The 17,241-nt window shown below is 38.4% G+C and overlaps 1 protein-coding gene and 1 long non-coding RNA gene across 3 annotated transcripts in view; one reads left to right on the top strand and one right to left on the bottom strand.

Moving 5' to 3' along the window:
* The window catches only part of LOC308390015, a 215,319-nt gene that overhangs the window by 174,106 nt on the left and 23,972 nt on the right, over positions 1-17,241 (bottom strand). The window lies entirely within an intron of this gene.
* The window catches only part of rbks (ribokinase), a 57,842-nt gene that overhangs the window by 28,719 nt on the left and 11,882 nt on the right, over positions 1-17,241 (top strand). For both annotated transcript variants that reach the window (XM_080870208.1, XM_080870209.1), the window contains exons 7-8: positions 3,736-3,827; positions 14,395-14,583. In XM_080870208.1, coding sequence (XP_080726334.1) covers positions 3,736-3,827; positions 14,395-14,583 — 281 coding nt within the window. The remainder of the gene's footprint in view (positions 1-3,735; positions 3,828-14,394; positions 14,584-17,241) is intronic.

Raw genomic sequence — 17,241 nt, 5'->3', positions numbered from 1 at the left:
CGTCGCCGTGCCGGAGCATTGCGTAAATGGAGTTCTCTGGAGAGACTGGGTGTTAATGGGTTTGGCAGCGGGGGTGAAGCGCCGCTCAAATTACGCAAATGTCACCATCAAGTGGAGCCACACATACAGTAGATGCCAGCTCTTAGAAACACTTGTTAAGATAACCTCAAAAGAAGATTTTCCTTTTATTTAAGGGGAAAATGTGTGTATATGTAATTTATTGCCACCTAACATTTAATATTGGGAAGTTAATGGCAATAAATTAGTTCTGAGAAGGGAGGAAATGGTGGGAGTAGTGTAGTTCCACTCGTGCTTTCTTCTTCCGTTTTCACCCGTCTTCCTCCCCCTCTTCCTTATCTGAGCAAGAAGCTGCTATTTTATTTCTCACCAGATGCAATTAGAGCCTCTTAAAGCCCTTTCACACACTTGCTGGTGACTCATTTCTTTTTGTGTGTGTGTGTTTCTGTGTGTGTGCGTGCGAGTGCATGCATGCATGTCAGAGTGTGTGAGTGATCTCTGTCTATTTTCTCTCTGCTTTTGTTTTCCCGTCCACCTTTCCCACTGTATTCTCAAACTGACTGAAGCGGCTCCAGCTGCTCTTTCAGCCGCCACATGTGCGACCAGACTTTGAACCTGCCAGCATAAAAACCCCACAGTCATGACACACACGCACACAGTTTTCTGCCAGACGTGACTCAGTGTGCACACATCCCAGTGTTACCACATCTGTCCCAGCAGCTGTGAGCATTTGTGCGTGTGTGTTTGTGTGATTTCACTAACACCTGGAGAGCAAAACAAAGCAACCTGAGACACAGACACTGGTTCATGTGACGTTTAGAGCTCAGTGCATCAGTGAGGCCAATTCCTTTATGCATCAGTATATTGGAAATGGCACTCAAGCTGCATATGGAAGCTTCCGTGCTTCAAATTGTGTATTGCATGTATACTAAATGAGGCCAAGGAGAAGACTTTGTGCTTTCTAGCTGTTCTGGCTACAAATAATAATATGATTACTGACAATAGCCTGAATAAGACAACAGCATGAGTAATCCTGCATGATTCAGTGATACTTTCTCCATTTATCCTGTTTACACGGCATACAGTGCAAGGTTAGCGCTTCACTTCATGTTGTGACTAAAAGCGGGCTGTTAATGCCGCTCAAGTTCTCCACATATGTTGTGACACTCACTCCAATTAACAGGATAATCAAGTTTTACATACCATAATTAGCAAAAGGTTTTGTGTTGCTGTGCCTAATTGCAGTCATTCGCTCAGTGTGCATGTGAGCTTCTGGGGAGCACTGAGAAAAAATGTGACAGGAGAAGGAGTGAGTTGTTAAAAAGAGTAGGAGGGATAAGAATTTAATGTGTTAGAATGTAAACAAGTAAGTTTAAATATGGAGGCTTTCAAGATGGTTTGTACAGTTTTGCAAAGAAAATGACATTTTTGAGGAACACCTTTTGGGTAAGAGAAGAGGCACATTAAAAGGTTTATTTCATTGGGTTAAAAATGAACACAATTTAAATTAAAACCATATACTGTATACAAAAGATGTTGGATATTGCCGCCCGTTGTTGTCAGCCATTGAGCATTTTCGTCACTGCCGTCGTGGAAGTAGCCATGTTCAACCCTGTTTTATCTTTTTTTCCTCTACACTGGATCAAGATTTACAAAATTAACAACATGTTGTATTTTATAAGACATGAAATTATTAATTGAGACCATAAAATGTTACTCAGATAATAAATCAGGTGGGAATTAGGACCATTCTTTCAAAGACTTTCAAACAATTGGGCTTTTTTTGCAACCACAGGAATCACCCCCTACTGGCCATTAGAATAAATGCAGGTTTAAGGCACATCCACGCTGCTTTTCAGACCTAGAAGCTTTTTTTTTTCCAAACTCACTGGTCTTCTATGAGTGCTGTGAATTCACACTGACCACTGTGAAAGCAACATTCAGCCCAAATGAGCTAAACTGTGGCTGGGCTTTTCAGAGCCACAAGTTATTTCCATCTTGTAAGGAGAATCTATGGTTAAAACACAAGTTCAGAATAAATTTCATGAATACATTTCTTTATACTGAACCATAAAATTTTGAACAGTGCAATTTTTTTTTTACCTTTTTACTTTGAAGCATGTGAGGTATGAACAAAAAGCTAGCTGATTTAAAGTGACTGACCTCCCATTCAAGATCACCTTCTCTGGCTTGTCCAGGCAGCTTCCACACCATGGACCCTTTTTTTTTTTTACCATGGGCACAGAACTCTTGAACTCCTGTTTCAAATTTAGCCAAATTTCACTCGTGTGGAAAGCTAGTGGTGGGCTTAAAGAGTCCACAGATCCCAAGCCTGAAGGCACGGCATGAGAAGAGAAGAAACAGAACATTTTTCCTGGGCTTGTGCCCTGTGAATTCATCACCAGGGTTGGGACTGTCAACATGTGGTTCTACTGTAACATGAGGTGTCTGAAAAGAGATTTTCAGTTTGTTGTTAGGCATCACTTTTACATAATCCTTATATCAATAATAACCAAAAGAAATCTATTTAAAATTTTTCTGCTGACAGATGACAAGCTGCTTTCTATAACGCAAAATGGAGGTGCAAATCTCGCACTTAACTTGGATCCCAAATTCACGGAAGCTGAGGTGCAATTGAGTTGAGAGAGAGAGAGAGAAAAGAGGGGAGTCGCAAAGAGCCCGGTGTCTCTTATCTGTGACATGGCCTTGGCTCACATGGGCATATTTGCAGTACAGTATGAGTGAGTTGAAAAAGAGACGGAGACATTATTTCCACTTTTACTCGCGAGCAGCCCAGCATCCACCTCAAAGCGCCAGGTGGCCAAAGCCCTGCGCAAACCCACGCAGCTGCTCTCTTATGTGCCCACGCAAACACACACAGAAGCAGCAACTAGGCACACACTTTAGCACAACAGACTTTGATGTCACCAACGCTGAACATATATTTCCCTCAGATGCACACGCTTGCATGAGGCTTTATTTTGTACACAGAGATATCGGAATTAATCGCTTCGTCAAGCTGGGCTTATCCTCGCACATACACAGAAATCACGGTATTAGATGCATTAATGCTCCTCGCTCATGAATATGCATCAGACAGTGATGTGCAACACGTACAGAGGATTACTCCTGACAAAAACACTCTCGCTCTCTCCCTCGCTTGTGCTCCTTAACACACTCAAAGGGTCACAACTCATCTCACCCACACACTGACACACATATGTGGGGTTCAATGTATATCTCGTGCTGAATCCATTTCGTACATACATTGCTGGAACTGCAGTTAAGGGCGTAACATAAAATGCTACAGGATATAAGGTCTTTTCACTAGGGTTTCTTTTCTTTTTCGGGGAATGCTAATTTAATTGTTTAAAAGGTGTCTTTTTATAGAAGCTGATCCACTTGAGCTTTGCTTGCGAGAGCAATCCCCAGCGGTAGCCTGCTAGCCTTTGTTCCCATTGAAAGTTTAATTAAGGCATTGCCAGATCTTGGCAGTGAGGCTCAGAAATGGAAAAGAAACACCACACAATTGTAAAATGTGTCACAGAGGGACTTTATGAAAAGTCCTTCTGAAAGCAGGCTGACAGCTATAACAGGGTCTATTATGGAGAACAATTATATTTTTCTGCCTTGCTAATGATTGCATGTTATCCTGTAGATGTTGACGTTTGACACTGAGGTCAATAACATGGATTGCTGCATGGTTTCTTGTTGCAGTGAAGACAATATTCAACCCAGCGCCGGCCATTCCTGACTTGGATCCAGATTTCTACAGAGTCTCCGACGTGTTTTGCTGTAATGAGTCTGAGGTGATGAATCGCACACAAACACACACACAGCTCACAGTATTTATCACAGCATTTATGCTTCCTCACACAATAATTCTGCCTTCCTCACTCATCCACACACTCACGTCTGCAAGGCCAAGAGGAAGCTGAAACTAGTCATAAACAACAAAACAGAGCATACTGAATTGACCAGCTTTCTTTCCTTCTACTGCACATTTGCATTTGATAGTTTTTTTTTTCTTGGATTAAAATTAACTTTGGTGGCTGAGTATACATGCGCGTAGCCAAGATTGTACAGTTAGGACAATTATTTTACTCATCTATAAATGTTTTGGCATTTTTGAATTCTTGATAAACACAGATTTCTATCATATTTGGCTAAATTATACACCAATCAACAAAAGCTGGGTTTTTTGGGGTTTTTTTTAAGTTGCCTTAACATTAACAGTTGGGAAAAATTGGGGCAGCACGATTCTTAGCATTGTTGCCTCACAGCAAGAAGGTCCTGGGTTTGAATCCACCAGCTGACACGGGTCTTTCTGTGTTGACTTTGAATGTTCTCCCCGTGTCTGCGTGGGTTCTCCCACAGTCCAAAGACATGCAGTTGGTTATGTTAATTGGTTGATCTAAATTGCCCAAAAGTGCGAACCACTGTCTGTGTTAGCCCTCTGACAGACTCACCACCTCTCCAGGGTGTACCCGCCTCACGTCCTATGGCAGCTCTGGATGCGCTGGATGAACAGAAGAAAATGGATGGATGGATGGATTTTAAGCATCCATTTTGCCCACTGTAACATTGATAATAGAGTAGATTATTTATAACTTTAGACTGTGTATAATAAGGATCTAGTCAATGGGTTCTACATTTTAAAGCTTCGGTGTTAGCATTTTATCCAAAGCCATGTTGATTATTTGGAACGAAAAGTGACTATGTTTGGTCAAAATGGTGGAGCATAAAGTGATAAATAACACTAATCCTAATTGGCTTGGTTAACAAATAAACCACTAGAATTTTCCTCAAAAAACCCCCAAAACAAACAAACAAACAAACAACCAAAAAGTAGATCAAGTTCTTGAACAGTCTGTTAGTAGGCTACAATTAGCCATACAGCTAAAAGATAGACTATTTGTCACATGACTTTAAAAAAATGCTTGAAAAGGCACCAACAGCACAAATGTAGTTGAGAGGTTGTTGGTAGTTTAAGGTTTGGGGGATATTTTCTTGACAAACTTACTATCAGCATTGTTTAAATGCCACAGTCTACCTGAGCGTTTGACAAGGACTGTACTACAGAAACACCAGATTTCAATCCAACAGAGCACCTTTCAGATGTGATGGAACAGGAGATTCACATCATGGACATGCAGCTGAGAAAGCTGCAGAGAATATGTGAAGCTGTCATATAGTGTCAGTATGGATTAAAATCTGCAAAATGTTTCCAGCACCTTGTTGAATCTCTGGCAGTTCTGAAGGAAAATTGGGTTTGAGTTTGGTTCTTGCGTACCTAGCAAAAGTAACTGGTGTATCTTGCTCCCTGAAATTTCTGTACATTTAACCTAAATCAAATTCATCTTAACTGAGACTCTAATTTATAAAATAAACATAATGCTTTATAAGATTTGAAATTAGTAAATGAGACTGTAAACCCATCAGAAAAGAGTTTACTGATGTGGGGTTATTTTCTCATAGACGTCTACTGGAGGAGTTGGACTCTGCTGACTATTAGAAGGAATGTTTTTATACCTGAAGGCTCTGTCCTTAAACTACGGTATGTAGTTTCAACAAAGCATCACTTTTACAAGCAGTCAGTCAGCTTATGATTGTCAACAGATGTCCAGTCCAGAAAGGAAAGAATGACAAGTTTGAGATGACGCCTTTCCACAGTGATTTACCTCCAAGGTCATGTCCCCTGCTGGCACATCAGTAACCTCACTCCAGCCATTGGCTGTACATGAATGCTCTCTGGTATGAAGAAACAGTTGATCTCCACCCTTTTACGGTAAAAACTCTGTCATGGCGGCTTGCGTCTTGAATGCCAGGTGATGACAGATGAGCGACAGGGGGCAGGGATAGATGGGAATGGTAATAAAAACAAGAGGGCAGATGTGCTCTATGGCTGAGTCAGTCACCCCCTCAGGGCTGAAGTCTATGTGAGTTTGGCTGGGAGCTGGTATTTGATGTGGTGATGCAAGGCGATGAAGCACTGTACCCAGGTGTGGGAACATGAAAGGGAGAGTTGAGGAAAGAGCTACATGTCTTCTCTCTTTTTTTCAGGTCATGGAGGTACGGTCATATTATATATTATGCAGTATGCAAAGGTGGAAAGAGGACTAAAATGTCCCACTAAGGGATAGAATCAAAGTTCAAAATCATTCAGAAAAATAAACAGCGCTGCTATAACTTGGCCCAAACTGAAGATTACTATTAAGTATTATGTTTTGGGCGGGGTTTAGTGAATATGGGCTAGTTTACATATGGCAGTTAATACCTGTTGGCTAGCTACATATAGATATAGGGGTCGAGGTTAATTCAATGATGAGAATGAAGGAGCAAGACACTGAAAAAAGGCCAAACTTTAGCTAAGAGAACATCTGAGATGATCCTGTCTCCAACACAGTATTAGTCACTACTATGTTGCTGTGTTTGTTGGATTACTTGCACTAGAAAAATCCTGAAAGTGAGTCTTGTCTGAAGCATTCAAACTTTGGTGTCCAGGACGTCTTGAGCCCATGGGCTGTCGTATACACCACAATTTTTTATAGCTTAAAGGCCTGCAAAACATGAATAGTGCTAATAAGAAGCTGGAAAGCCAAGAATGACAACTGAATAGGATTTTTGTGTGTGTGTGGGGGGGGGGGGGGGGGGGGGGGGGGGCTTCTGTCTATTCAGCAAAACTAGAGAGCTGCCAGGACCCAGAAATAGATTTAATGCCAAGTATTTAGCAAGAAGATAAAGTTGTGCAACAAAAACGATAATGGAAAACAAAGCAGCCACTCCTGATATGCTAGTAGATATCAGATTCACAAGAAAAGAGACAAGCAACAGTGTTTTGCTTTATAATAAAAACACACTGAAATCTAGTTATCGACTCATCAGTCTTTGTAGTTTACACAACTTAAAATGTATCATTTATCATTGTTTTCATAGTGCTTTAAAAGTTAAAAACCACAAGTTCTTGTAACTCGGAGTTAATGAAAGTTGTAATAAGCTCTAGGAAGTAAATGTTGGGAGAGTTGTATTAGATAAATAGTGGTATTAGAACAATGACCCTGTCTGTGTTTAGACTGGTTGCCTTTGAGCCTCATTTTGTTGTTTTACTTTCAATAAAGTAGGCGCAAACCTCAGATGAGGCTTCATTCAACAAGGAGATCTCGGTAACTTGAGAAGATTCACAAGTAACATTTAGTTTGCATTTTTTTCCACAGGATCAGTGCCTACTCATTAGCCCAGTGTAACCAAATGTTTTCAAACAGAAACCCAGTGATATTTACATTTGCTGTAGCCATGACCTGGGGTTGGCATTTAAGTCTTCTAAACTTTTCATTCTTCATGCCATGATTGGGAACTGTCTAAAAGGCTGTCTTTGTACTGACACTGGTATCAAATGGCTTCAAAAGTTGTAGACATAAGAGATTCATGCTTAATTAAGTTCAGTTAAACTGACAGCATGTAAAATGAAACAAAAATGACAACAAAAAATAGTTAGTTCAGCTTAATACCATAACTTGTTTTTCTTAAGGTTTGTTAACCCAACTAAGCAAACCAAACTGATTAAAAACTCATTTGACCTTTTTATTTTGTACTTTTTGCACATTGCGTGTTATCCTAAGAGCAGCTTTAGCTGTATACATGTTTTGTTACAAGATAATATAGCTCATTCTTTGATCGGAGTTGCTTTATAACTCCATGTCCTTAATTCACATTAAAATGCATCAGACATTTATTTGTGTTGTTTTCTAAAATTCTTCACTAGGGTTCAATTATTTTTTCCCACTGTAGATTTATTTAGGCTTATTTAGACTTCCTGTATCACAATAAAGCAATCAGTTACACTGCAACATTAAAATATAACTTAAAATAACATTCTTTCTTTTAGAGTTAGTGATTATTTTTTAGGATACATCACTGCAGTAACAGCAATTCTTCAACAACGCTAACAAAACGAACCACCTGGGGGGTTTAATGATAATATAATTACTTATAATAATACTTATTACTTATTATGAAAATTTACAATTCTCAGTTCATTTCTGGAGAGTCAAAGGATTTCACAAAGAAGAGTTTAGATTTATCTTTATTCTATATAGCCAAAAAAATAAAGCAAAACATTTCATAAATCAGGTTCTGAATTATATATGACCCATTTATGTATTTAAAAAAAAGCCAAAAAGTCGTGTATGTAACAGACTGCTGAAGTGAAGATTTATTATTAGTTCGTTTAAAATTTATTCTTTTTGTGTGTTTAAAGTAAAGAAATGACTATAATAGTTCCTGAGCTATTAGTTACTACTTGTTTTGTTTTTCTAAATTGTTTAAATATGTGAACGAGGCATTATGTTATTAAACATTCACTGATTATCAGATCAGTGCAAAAAGAACCCCAATATATATATTGAATGTTTTTATTCCACTACTTTCAAAATTAAACCTGCTATAGAAGTAAAATGGCCAAAGATCCTTTGACTTTAGTGTTTCTCGTTCTTCTGATTTTATAGCATTCTTTCCTACTGTGGTTATAATATGCTGCCAATTTCAAGATTTTTTCTTTTTAGAAAAAACTTGAAATTGAACTACACACACTTATTTTAACTAGTGATAAATATGGTCAGTTTGGAGAAATAGTTTATGCGGTAAAACTGATGCTGTACAGCAAAAAGAAAAATCTAAATATATGAAATTACGCACATTTTTTTCACCTTTATGCCTGAACATATACTTTCTTGCAAATACACCCACCTTGTCAACAAATTTATCCTGCATATGCTTTAAAGAATAGGTGCTCACCGGGTGCGTGTGTGTGTGTGTGTGTGTGTGTGTGTGTGTGTGTGTGTGTGTGTGTGTGTGTGTGTGTGTGCATACTTACCATATACACCAACACACACACAGACGTAATTCAACTCTCTCATATCCTTGTGCGCAGAGGGAGGTAGATTGATTCCCTGCCCTGGTGTGAAGCTGATGACTAACAAAACGGCTCTTTTTCTCTTTTGGCATCCGACAGCACCGGGGTGGCTGCGGGCTCTAAAAGCACCCATATATTCTGTGGTTTATTTTTGAACTGTCCAAGGTCATTGTTAACTCTGACAGATCACAAAAGCAGTGGGGGCGGGTGGGGAGGTTTGGATCCTCAATCCCCTATTCAAAACCGCTATCAGGGACATCTTGACCCTGCCGTGCAAGGTTAGAGCTGACACACATTCTGTACGAGTGCATGTGCGTGTGTGGTCTCGCTGTAGCACGCTCAGGGGTAGGAGGGGCGAGTGAAAGGAGGCTTAAGGATGACAAAGTGCAGGTACTCTTTGATCCCCAGCCCACATAGTGTGCTGAAGTGCTTTATAGTGAGGGGAATTATCTTTGATGTCCACCTGAGGACCTCCTGAGCCAAATTTTACCTTTCAGATCTGACAGGGATCTCACACACAGTTTAATTGGAGCAGTGAACTGGTTTGTTTAGTGCTCAAGCATCACCTCTGTTTGGCAAACATGTTGTCCTAAAGCCAACCAGTGCATTTTGACCGCAACAAAAGTTGGAAATCTCAAACTTTAGAGCAAAACTTTTCCATTTAACACTTTCATTTCTTCTCAGTTTTGCTTGTTTGTTCTCAGGGGTTTAGGGCAGATTTGTTATGCCAGTGTTGCTGTAATTCATCTTTGCCATCTGAGTGCTCCGGCAGTGGAAAAAATTAACATGGAAGTTACAAAAACTGCAGTTCCTCTAAATGCCTTGCTCCAAGAGCGAGTCACATGCAAACATCCCCAACTTTACAGAACAGCCCGATATAAAAACAGATTTGGTCTTCATGAAGGGTTTCCTCTTTTATGACAACTGTAGTGTAGGTGAATTTACTATGTAAGTCATCCATTTAGGCACTGATGAGACCTAATTAGCAGCTATAGGCTATTGGTTGTAGTCTTTGTGGAGTATTATTACTGTAGCTGTTTCACAAATGTTATTGGTTACTATGTTGTGCAAACCACCCAAGTCTGTGCTCCCAGTTTCCTGCAATGTACCCATGCAGTTTATGGATGAAGCTCACTGGTAGCTAGTCATATCTAGCTTCAGCTTTGAGTGTCTGAATGCAGGAGAAAATTAAAGGGACATTTCAGCAGTTATAAGAGCTTTGTGTTGTTCATTAGTTATTATTTCATTTCCAATTTTAATTTCAATTTGATTACATTTGGTATCCAGAGTAAGTATAGTTTTGGTTTTTATTTGTTTCAGCTTCAATTGTTGTAATTGTATGAATTTATTATGGGAAAGTCATTTTAATTTTAAAAATAAGATTATAAATGTTCTGAATAGGTATTACAGTACAAAAACCTGGTTTTTATAGACACTTGACTCACATCTCACACAAATAATAATATTTAATTTTAAATTATTTTAAATTATTATATATAATATTGTTTCAGTTACATTTTTAAGTAGTTTTATTTTATTTCAGTAAACTGCAGGATTTTTTTGTATGGTATTATTTGTTCTTTGTGCCTGTCATACAGCAATAACAGCAATAAACAAGTAAAGTCATAAATCCAGTAGTAAGACCAGTGTCTTATAACAATAAAGAAAAAAATAACTTCAGTTTTTTTAAAAAAAAGCTGAAATATTAAGAGCATCCAAATAAAGTACTGCACGTTGCACAGACACCAAAAATGGTTAAAAAAAACAACAAGAGATAATAATTATAATAACATCTTTATTTTTTTAATGAGTACAAAAGACCTCTCATGGTATTTTGTCATATCTCTATGGTCTGTGTTTATAACTGAAGCTGCTCTCAGAGTTGAACACTGAGTATTTTCCACAGCATCCTCCTCTGCAGAATTTCCACAGAAGACTTCAGCTCTGCTCCCAGGATCAGCTTTCATGATGAGCTTGTTGAGTTTGTTGGCATTGGCTGCCTTCACACTGCTCCCCCACTAAAATACGATTAGCGTCTAACTAGCGGTGCATTCTGTAGCAGACCAAACAAGACAAATGAGCAACAGAAGGGAAATATTTATAAATCAGCGTACAGTGCAAAAAGAAGTAGAAGAGAAAAGTCATATCAGTTTGATTAAATATACACAAATATTATGAACTACAAATTCCTTTGGGTGCTTTGCTTGGTGTACAGTAAGGAAGGAGGAAGTAGCTTTGGAATAAGTAATGTTGGGGCAGTGTTAGCTTTTCATTGTCACTGTGTGTGTTTATGTGTGTATGCAGCACACAGGAGATAAGACTATACTTAGATTCACATGTGTTTTTAACACTAAAGTGACAACTCTGGAGACTAAAACGAGCAAGAGGGTTAATTTATGGCCCCACTGTAGTTTACACAGGAGCATTTTTAATGGCTCTGTTTGTGTTTATTCATCATTTCCTTTATCTTCTAGTGTAATTATGGTTTTTCAATTATTTTTGTTAAAAGAAAGAATTAAAATTTACAAATAAAAATTGCATTTATTTACACAATCTGTAAGGCTAGCAGTTCTTTGTGTCAGTTTCCATATATGTGTATATTACCAAGCCCTCCAATCAATTAATAAATATTTGTCTATGTAAAGATGTGTAAACTCAGACTTTCAGCTTTAATTCTGAGGCTTTTAATTTAAAAATGTCTCTACTGTTCTATATAATGTATTACTGTTTTATATGTGTGTGTGTGTGTGTGTGTGTGTGTGTGTATGTATATATATATATATATATGTGTGTGTGTGTGTGTGTATGTGTATGTATATATATATATATATGTGTGTGTGTGTATATATTTATTTATTTATATATATATATATATATATATATATATATATATATATACACATATATATATATATATATATATATATACACATATATATATATATATGTATATATATATATACACATATATATATATATATGTATATATATATATATATATATATATATATGTGTATAGTATATATATATATATATATATATATATATACACAGTGGGGCAAAAAAGTATTTAGTCAGCCACCGATTGTGCAAGTTCCCCCACTTAAAATGATGACAGACGTCAGTAATTTGCACCAGAGGTACACTTCAACTGTGAGAGACAGAATGTGAAAAAAAATCCATGAATTCACATGGTAGGATTTGTAAAGAATTTATTCGTAAATTAGCGTGGAAAATAAGTATTTGGTCACCTCAAACATGGAAAATCTCTGGCTCTCACAGACCTGTAACGTCTTCTGTAAGAAGCTTTTCTGTCCCCTACTCGTTACCTGTATGAATGGCACCTGTTTGAACTCATCATCTGTATAAAAGACACCTGTCCACAGCCTCAAACAGTCAGACTCCAAACTCCGCCATGGCCAAGACCAAAGAGCTTTCGAAGGACACCAGGAAAAGTATTGTAGACCTGCACCAGACTGGGAAGAGTGAATCTACAATAGGCAAGCAGCTTGGTGTGAAAAAATCAACTGTGGGAGCAATCATCAGAAAATGGAAGACATACAAGACCACTGATAATCTCCCTCGATCTGGGGCTCCACGCAAGATCTCATCCCGTGGGGTCAAAATGATCATGAGAACAGTGAGCAAAGATCCCAGAACCACACGGGGGGACCTGGTGAATGACCTGCAGAGAGCTGGGACCAAAGTAACAAAGGTCACCATCAGTAACACACTACAACGGCAGGGAATCAAATCCCGCAGTGCCAGATGTGTACCGCTGCTGAAGCCAGTGCATGTCCAGGCCCGTCTGAAGTTTGCCAGAGAGCACATGGATGATACAGCAGAGGATTGGGAGAATGTCATGTGGTCAGATGAAACCAAAGTAGAACTTTTTGGTATAAACTCAACTCGTCGTGTTTGGAGGAAGAAGAATACTGAGTTGCATCCCAAGAACACCATACCTACTATGAAGCATGGGGGTGGAAACATCATGCTATGGGGCTGTTTTTCTGCCAAGGGGACAGGACGACTGATCCGTGTTAAGGACAGAATGAATGGGGCCATGTATCGTGAGATTTTGAGCCAAAACCTCCTTCCATCAGTGAGAACTTTGAAGATGAAACGAGGCTGGGTCTTCCAACATGACAATGATCCAAAACACACCGCCCGGGCAACAAAGGAGTGGCTCCGTAAGAAGCATTTGAAAGTCCTGGAGTGGCCTAGCCAGTCTCCAGACCTCAACCCCATAGAAAATCTGTGGCAGGAGTTGAAAGTCCGTGTTGATCGGCGACAGCCCCAAAACATCACTGCTCTCGAGAAGATCTGCATGGAGGAATGGGCCAAAATACCAGCTACTGTGTGTGCAAACCTGGTAAAGACCTATAGTAAACGTTTGACCTCTGTTATTGCCAACAAAGGTTATGTTACAAAGTATTGAGTTGTATTTTTGTTGTTGACCAAATACTTATTTTCCACCCTGATTTACGAATAAATTCTTTACAAATCCTACCATGTGGATTCATGGATTTTTTTTTCACATTCTGTCTCTCACAGTTGAAGTGTACCTCTGGTGCAAATTACTGACCTCTGTCATCATTTTAGGTGGGGGAACTTGCACAATCGGTGGCTGACTAAATACTTTTTTACCCCACTGTATACTGTATATGCAGTATGTATGTAAAGCTGACTTGGATTGTAGTAAGGGCTTGCTAGTTGTACATTGTACATTGTTGTTTAACTATGCCATTACTTTAGAGCATGAATGTCATTTTCTTGTATTTTTGTGGAAAAATTGGTTTCTTTCACTGCACAGTGTATATTTTAACCTCCAGAGATAAATGCTGTAACTAATCTTGAAAGAACTGCTGTGGTTATCTGAGTTTCCTTGTTGTTTCTCAAACATCAGCTGTCGAGTCCTGCTCTGTCACTGTTTAGTCATTTTGGAGCCAGATGAAGCAGCATAGTCAGAGCATCTACTCTTTGAAAATGTTTGGCCTGCAGACTGCTGACGGATCCAGCAAATCCTTAACAGACTGAATGTGTTTTATGAGTCTGTCTGACCACAGTGTGTAATTAACTGCTGACTCAACTCCAGAGCTGTTAACACAGAGCAGTTAGCTTTAGCAAGTAAGAATAGACTACTAATTAGAGATCCTTGGACATAAATTGTTGTGATAATTGTGTTCATTAAAGAGACAAAACAAACATTTTCTTTAGAAAAAAGGCAGAAAATGAAGCTTTGATAACCACACAGTCTGTGGTACTGGGCTTGTGCCACAGGGAATTTCCATAATGCAGTTCCCAGTATCCCACCCCAGTCCTGGTTTTACTCTATCTTTAATTTTAATTCCTAACCTCTGATTAGCTTGGCTTCCTGACAAAGGAAAGAAAAATGCTGATTTAGAAGAAAATTGTTAAATAAACAGTGTCACCTCATGCTGTTATGCTTTGTTTTCCACTTTTAGGCAGAGCTGCTCACCGGTACCTCGGTAGCCAGTGTGGAAGAGGCACATCGGGCTGGTCAAAAGCTGTTGAAACGAGGCTGCGGGTCAGTTATTGTCACCTTGGGGCCCCAAGGGTGCGTGGTGCTCAAGGGAGGGGAGCCTACATTAAAACATGTTCCAGCTCCTGAGGTCACAGCAGTGGACACAACAGTAAGAATACCATATCCTTTCCAGTTGCCTATTTTCTATAAATTATCAAAACTTAAGAACCTAAAAAACTAACTTTGATGGCACCCTGACTCGAGTTCGGGGATAGATTCTCTGTCAGTCTAGAAATCCAATATATTTGGCCCACTCACCCATCTCACTTGAGTTGGGTGATATTTAAGGTTTTCATCAGTTCAATGCTGGTGATTGCCAGTATAGTCGCCCCTGTACCCTGCCACACTCGCTTGTTGTGAAAATCAATATAAAAAAAAGAAAAAAAAAAAAAAAAAGAAAATCAATATAAAATTACCCATTCAGGTTTATCTTTGCTTATAAATACAGCTAAACCGGCAAAAATCAGCAAAGCAGTGAAATGATTCAATCACATCAGTTAGTTAGTTAGTATGCAAATAAATGATTAGGGTTCAAAAATATCAAGAAGACTATTAAAACTGAAAAACAACTGCCTTAGAGAATGTGTTCAATAGTTGATTTTTTTTTCAGTTTCCCAGGTTTACTCCAGCCTTCCTCTGTTTTTTGTTTTGTGTGTGTGTGTGTGTTTGTATGTGTGTGTGTGTGTGTGTCTTGCTGCAATCTACTGAAATTAGTGCTGTAGCTCACTGTAGCTTTTAGTCCAAAATGAGAGGAACAAACCTCAAGAGAACAAACAAGAGAAGAAAGCAGATATATAGTGCAACTAATACTAACACAAACTACATCAAAAAGCGTTCTAGATGATCAATATCAGGTCTTGCTGTTAGTGTACATCATTGACAGATGAAGCATATATGATAGGTGTGTTACCTTCATCAACTCTGTTTTTGAGTGGGATCCGGTGAAACTAAGAAGCAAACTGACAGTTTTTCTTTGTGCATGTCTAAATGAAGTTTCTCAACAGCTCATGTTCCACTATATAACAGTATAAATAATAAAATATAATACAAAATATAAATATAGAATAGTTTTATAGTTTCCAAAGACACCAAAGAGATGCTGAGACTGGCCAATTTTCAGTTTGTGCAAAGTTTAGTGTTTTAGCTCTCCAAAATTAAAAAATAACAAAAATGAAAATTTATTCAAAGTATAAATAAACAAATACAAAATTCTTAACTAAACAAACAGTCAAACAGTAAAAAAAATAGCAAGCTACAATATGAGTAAAAGTTGGAAAACTGTTGGCTAAAACCGTGGCTAGCTGTCAAAATTATTAGCATAACAGTTTGGATAAGTAGTCACAATTATAAGTTTAATATAATGCTAACCAAGTTAAAATAGGAAGTTAAAATAGTAAATAAACAATTATAACCAAAAAAATAACAATTGATTGAAAGTAGGGATAAAAAAATTGGAAATTAGAATACATTTTGATTGTTATTTTATTATAATGGAACAATTTCAGCGTACATAGAAGTCATTTGAAATTTGAAGATGCTCTGTGAGTAAGTCAAAATTTTCAAGATAACTTGAAATTTTAACTTGGATCAACGTGGCAATTTTTTTGCGTGTGGCAGAAACAAGCTTCCAAATGGTTAAAATAGCTTGCAAAAATTATAAATAAAATTATGATGGGAAATAACACCATACAGAAGTATGGAAACAAACAAAAATACATAATATTTGCTTTTATATACATGGTATCCTTTAAAATATGCTATTTACTTTTATGTTGTACTGATCACTACCTCAGATCACTACCACTACCTACCTCACTAACCTCAGCTGTGTTTTTCCGGATATATTCTTTATTTCAGAAGTAGTGTTTGTTCTCAAGAGGCTCTTTCCATATTAACAAAAGAAAATATGTCAAATGGAAAATTATGCAATCAAGCCCACTTCTATCAGTAAGAAATATCATGTAATGTACATCAATAAGAGAGGGAAAAAACACCCCAGAAGTTCCTCACACTTTCTTCTGCACATGCATCATCAGTGAGTGAAGTCCTGCTTCTCTAACCTCCATCAAACTTACAGATGCTCTCTTACTCAACCAGAGCAGTTTAAGATAACCGGAGGATGTGGTGACCACTGGCTGTTTCCTCTAACTGATTTCAATATTTAAAGGATTGCTGCTTGAGTCATTTCACACCGGCCTCTGCGGCTTGTTTTCGTCACACGAGCCTGGGGCCGATGTTTGCATTTCCTGCCGCTGGGGGTTTTGTGGTGAATGTGTTCTACCGACCAAATACGTCATCACTCAGTGGTGTTAATCACCTCTTTGCTTTAATCGAACCTGGAGAGGTTTAATTGTTTGTGTGTAATGGGTTCTCTTACACAACACTTCCCCCCCTGGGGACTTTTACTGTGCCACAGTTTCCAACCAGTACAGTTAAAAAAGCTATAACAAGCATGTGATTTGAGCTTTACATGAATGCCAAATCAGATGTTGTGAAAGTGAGGATTAAAGGCTGCGAAGAGGCTTCACTTGTCATCCTAGGGTCACTTTTTGGTATTTCACAAACACAGCTCTCGCTTTCATGTGTGCACGGGCTGTGACCTCCCGCTTGTCCCCACATTTTTGGAGTACACAGCTCCCGTTATTCACAACCTTCGCTCTCCCCAATAGCCCTCAGGAGCACTTACACACCAGCCCTCCTCTTCATCCATGACTCACCTCCTGAGCTTGCATCAGTCAGCAGAAAGCTGTGGTCGGGCCTGCTGCAC

This window comes from Rhamphochromis sp. 'chilingali' (assembly GCF_963969265.1).
Source record: "Rhamphochromis sp. 'chilingali' genome assembly, chromosome: 21".
Classification (NCBI taxonomy): domain Eukaryota; kingdom Metazoa; phylum Chordata; class Actinopteri; order Cichliformes; family Cichlidae; genus Rhamphochromis; species Rhamphochromis sp. 'chilingali'.
The sequence above is the reverse complement of the archived record's forward strand: the minus strand, read 5'-3'. Positions and strand labels throughout refer to the sequence as shown.